The following is a 5,207-nucleotide window of genomic DNA, read 5'->3' on the forward strand; positions in this document are numbered from 1 at the left end:
TCCCTCGGGTTTGCCGCCGTAGGTTCAGCACCTACAGCCTTACAGCTGCATGGATGGTATGGCCTTTTCCACTAGCAGCCAGCAACCACCCCCTCCTAGTGTTGTGGGACAAACACCCTGAAGCTTGACGTGTGACATGTCACATTCTTTCAGACCGCCAGTGAACATTGCCTGAAATAAATGAAAAGGCAAAATGGACATTAGACATTGCAACAATGGGATACTCTCTTGCCCCCCCCCCCCTTATCGCCAATTTTTATTTTGAAAGCAAAACAGGAGCTTACTTTGAAGTATGGGCTAGCTGATGCAAGGACTAATTTGTGGGCATGGAACTGTTCTGATCCAGCTTGAAGGACAACATCAGTGAGCATGTGATGACTCCTCATCATGCACATCATCTGCAATGTAGAACCAGATTCATAAACAAATGCTCTAAGGGAAAGTATTGTATGAGTAACACTGTATGAAGCGCAAACACATGAAGACCCCATGATAATTGTACCCCGAGGTACAAATATCATGGGGTCCCTGTGGACTCATATAACCACCCGATCCTTTTGGAGCCCCACAAAATTTGCACCCCCCCCCCCCAAAAAAAAAAAATAAAAAAAAAATAATAATAATTCCACGTGTGGTTTCTTAACCAGCCCCTTTAGTGTACCTTAAGAGTGTCTCCGACATAGTTGGTCATGTTAAAGTACATGTCGCCGAGGTCCGAGTTCTTGTCGATGGAGTAGTTGGTGCCCGCGGCGCTCGTCAAGTTTTGCAGCGCGTCGAGCGCCGTCTCGCCGTCCATGATGACGTACGAGACGCCCGGGGGCACGTCTGGGTGCGCGCCGCCGCGGGGCGCGCCGAGAGCCACCCGGGGCGCACCTGCTGGACCCGCGTGGGGCGGGGCTGCCGACCTCTGCAAATCAGAAAGGGAAACATGACCGTCACGTGACCGCGAGTCCCGGGCAGGTCCCGGGCGAGCAGGTCAGGGAGGGAAAGGCCACCCCAATTAGCGGGGACCCGCGGACGCCGCGTGCGCCGCGCGCCGCACCCCCGTCACGGTGCGCTACGCACTCCCATTGCCCCTTGAACGCGACGGGTGTTTTTCCGTTTTGTTTTTTTCGGGGGAAGTGGGTGGGCGTGGGTAGTGGGAGAGGACTATCGCTAGGGAGCCTAACTAACGCGCGCGGGTACGGGCGACCGCAGCAGGACGAGCAGAGCGGCCGTGCGCGCAGCGGCCTTGATGACCGAGGAACAAATTTACGCCCCGTCACAACAAAACAACACATGAGGCGTTAGTCAGCGATTCCCCCCGCCAGCTGCAGGCGCGGCAAGGCCCCGGCAGGGCATATCGTCGTGCACGCGAGTGGCACCGAGATAGGACAGGCAATCCTCCCCCCCAGCCGATCTGCCAAAAGTTCTGGCACCGCCGCAATCCCTCCCAGCAGCGCGGCGGCACACGCCCTCGGAATTGGGAGGGGGATGGCGCGCGAGGCACGCTGATTAGCCCCGCGCACTTTTTGGTCGTTACTGTACAGCAGGCAGGCGTGAGGGCGGCGGGTTGCCCACCCGTTCCGGACCGTTGAGCGCCGTAGTGAGCGACAACAGGCAAACCCGATGCACGCCTGCATGCAGTCGGTATACAGTGCAAACTACAAAAGTGCGAGGGGTTCAACAGTCACCTTGACACGGTGCGGAAGAAAGAGGGCTTTGCATCCGAGACATGCGTCCGACGTGCACTACAAGCCTGACACTTCAGTTATCCGAATACCCGGTAACGCACAACGCGCACCAATGGCATATTGACGCCTTACACTGAACAGCCGACAGAGCCGCATATCCGGGTGTTTACTGGGATCTCTGGGATCAGTCTTGTCGCTCCTCTACTCGTCGCCGCGCACGCAGCGCACGCCGCACGCACGCTCGCGCGACTCCACGTGGACGGCCAAACTCCGGGCGGCGGCGGCCGGTCTACGTGCGGCACGACAGGCACGGGCACGGCGTGCAGACTGGGTCTGCCCTCCTGACGCGGCGAGTCCATGACTCGCACTGCCGGGCTGGGCCCGGGGCCCGGGCCCGGGTCGGGTGGCGGGGAGCGGCCCAGAGCGGCCCCGGGCCCGCACGCACCGCCCCGCCCCGCCGGGGACTTCCCCCGCGTCCTGGACGGCGTAGCCACCGCGGCGGGGGGCAGCAGCAACTGACCGCGCGAGGCTGCGGCCGTGGCTGCGGGGTCCGCGGCTTTGGTCGCAGGTGCGCACATATGGACCGCGCTGCTGGAGCTGGGCCACCGCGGAGATCTGGAGGCGCGGGTCGTGGCGGTGGGAGTGAGAGGGGGGCGATAGTCGGATTGACACGGGCTCCGCCTAAGCCGATAAGCAGCCCGCTGGAGCTAAGCGGAGCGTGGCCGGCCCCGCTCCGTGGTGGGGAGGGGCCTAGCGGTGTGCGGTAGACAATGACGCTGCAGAATCTCTCGCGGAGGTGAGGTGGCGGCGGTCGGCTGCGCGGCGGGCCTGACCTCTAGTCCGGACGGGCTGCACGCACGGCTACCGACCAGCACTGACTCGTGACCAGTGGTGTGTGCAGTATGGTGCCCTACGAGGCCTACGAGCATTCTACCCCCCGGCCCTATTCCCCCGCCCTCTCTATCCTATCTCTATCTCTCTCTCGCACATGTCTCGAGTGAGTACAATGATGGTGGTGGTGGTGGTGTCTCCCTCGGGTTTGCCGCCGTAGGTTCAGCACCTACAGCCTTACAGCTGCATGGATGGTATGGCCTTTTCCACTAGCAGCCAGCAACCACCCCCTCTCCACTCCCCCTCCTCTCACACCCTCCCGGTGGTCGGCTCTTCACCGCCGCCCGGCAAGCCACAAGCAGGCGAACAATTATTGTTTACCTCTTTCCAAATATGAAGTGCTTCGCGGGAAAAAAAATTGGTGTGAACAAGATTAAACCGGGTTGGTGTTTTTGAAATAAAACATTAATGCATAATGCCCACCATTTTACATGTTTCAACCGGTTTCGACTATGAAGTCAAAGTGGGAATTCCCCAGCGCAGTCGCCTCACTAGTTTTAGTGGTTTTCGGGTGTGAAGCCTTCAGAAGGTTTGAAATCATTTTAGAAGGATGACGCTGCGAATCGGGAAGGGATCGAGCGGGCGGAACAGGTAGCGAGTGCGTGTGAGTGAGTATGTATGTGTGTGTGTGTGTGTGTGTGTGTGTGTGTGTGTGTGTGTGTGTGTGTGTGTGTGTGTATGGCTGATCTGGCTGACTTGCAAAGCGGTCTGTTCGCCGACTGTGGCTGATATCAGGGATTGATTACGGATCGATACACTCTTCCTGAATTTAAGGGTTAAGGAACAAATATATATGTGAGTAATAATAAGGATATTGGACGAAATATGTCTCAAATTAATGCTTAAACCTCCAGCATCATAAACTGGGAGTGGAACTGGACGAACATATGCAGTATATGCAACACATGAGGGACGTTCACCCGAACGACAACACTAATCAGTTGCACCTGATGTCAACAAGTGACTCGTCCTTTTCAAAAAAGCGCAGTCATTAAAACGGTGTAATCAGCTGTCGTTAAAGGGTACGTCGCGAGCTCCTCGTCATCGTGGGAACGGGTGGGCAACTGATTACAAAACATTTCCCGAGAGCAATCAGGTGAGGCGCAGGGGAGCGGCAGGGAAGTACCACACCTCACTGGCGCAAAGTGTCACATCAATTCTCCTTTCCATACCGAGTCTCGTAATAAAATATCCGATCAGCATCTACTAAATGCAGAGCAAGTTGACGTCCACGCCACATGTGCCGCTCGGAGCACGACGCGTCCCGTGGCAGGTGCGCACCAACCTCGCGGGGCTAGCGCAGGCGCGTATTAAGGGGGGGGGGGGGGCAATCGCCCCCTGTCGTCTCTAGACAACCGCTTGAAAGGTAGGCAATTTGCACCACAAAACCCCTGTATGTAGGCAACCGACAGTGCATCGCCCCCCCCTGTCAGTCGAACCTTAATCCGCCACTGGGCTAGCGGGGGCCGCGCCCCTCCCGGCGACACTACACAATCCGAGGGGTCCGCCACTTCCAAAATAGGTGTACAACGAGTTGCCAGGTTGGCGAGTTACCGCGAGTAGGGCGCGAGTTGGGATCAATTTTTAGCGAGGGGGCAATAACTCCCCTTTGATGTGTACACATGATTCCCGAAATGCTTGATTCCCAGTGATTCCTGTCCGCTTATGTTTAATCCTGAGGCTTTCTGGTGGTAGAAAACGCTTATACAGGGTGGGTGATCCGCGCCGTGTTTTTTTTTCTGCTTATGCTGTACCGGATTCATACGTGCGTGCGGGCTTGCCTATCGTCGCTCGCCAGGGCGCCTTACGGCCCCGTGCGAGTATGCAACCCGTCCGCACGCATGATTGCGGTACAGTATAAGCAGAAAAAAACACGGCGCGGATCACCCACCCTGTATCGACTAATTTGTACTGGTTCTACTAGTTCCCCGCATAGTTTCAGCGATTTCTGTTGACTTTGTTTCGCACAATTTTGGCGCGAGTTTGCGCGATTTTGACGAGAGTTAGGCGCGAGTTGGGCACGGGCAAGAGTACAACGAGTTGGCGAGTGGGGGACCCCACGACACAATCGACTCGCGGTCTTTACGAGTAAGTTGCCTTCTGGTAGAGACCGTCTTGGGGACTGTCTAAGAAAAGCGCCGCACACACAGAAAGAAGACCAACACTTACGAGCCAGAGGGGGTCGGCTTTAACGCAACGCGAGGATTTGATAACTTGGACGGCACCGCCGCCACCACTGCAGGTCGCATTGAACTGCTCAGTGCACATAGGCGGCGCCACGGGCGTCGCAGGGCCCGCAATCGGGGGGACCGCCATCGGGTTGCTGTCGCCGGCTGTCACCCGGCGCTACTATACTACTGACATCGCAGGGGGTCCGCCAAAGCGCCGGTCCCTCTGGACGCACACCCACGTTACCGCTCGGCCGCGCTAGGCCGCGCCAGCCGCGCCTCTCCGTGCTCGAGATATCCGTGTTTGTGCAAGTCACTCGATGTCACTTCATCCCACCGCTACACTATCGCCGCTCCGCGCCGCCGCTCGCTCTCGGCGCGCGCGGCGGGCGTCGCGCGACAAGCCTTCGACCTACCCCCACCATATCGCGTGTGTATACACAGGAAAACTGTGCCGGGATCCTGGACCCGGATC

General features: G+C 57.9%; 1 protein-coding gene across 3 annotated transcripts in view; it reads right to left on the bottom strand.

Annotated features, from left to right (window-relative positions):
* LOC113210352 (kelch-like ECH-associated protein 1B) overlaps window positions 1-5,207 on the bottom strand; it is a 12,022-nt gene that overhangs the window by 3,932 nt on the left and 2,883 nt on the right. Inside the window, exons 1-3 of one of the 3 annotated variants that reach the window (XM_052264657.1) lie at window positions 4,734-5,019; window positions 662-907; window positions 285-398 (exon numbers count right to left, since the gene is read on the bottom strand). In XM_052264657.1, the coding sequence (XP_052120617.1) occupies window positions 285-398; window positions 662-907; window positions 4,734-4,880 (507 nt within the window). In that variant the 5' untranslated portion in view covers window positions 4,881-5,019. Of the gene's footprint in view, window positions 1-284; window positions 399-661; window positions 908-1,805; window positions 2,050-4,733; window positions 5,020-5,207 lie in introns of those variants that run through there. The other 2 variants (XM_052264663.1, XM_052264668.1) reach the window with 2 other exon arrangements.

This window comes from Frankliniella occidentalis, unplaced genomic scaffold (genome assembly GCF_000697945.3).
Source record: "Frankliniella occidentalis isolate FOCC.00 unplaced genomic scaffold, Focc_3.1 Scaffold2, whole genome shotgun sequence".
Classification (NCBI taxonomy): domain Eukaryota; kingdom Metazoa; phylum Arthropoda; class Insecta; order Thysanoptera; family Thripidae; genus Frankliniella; species Frankliniella occidentalis.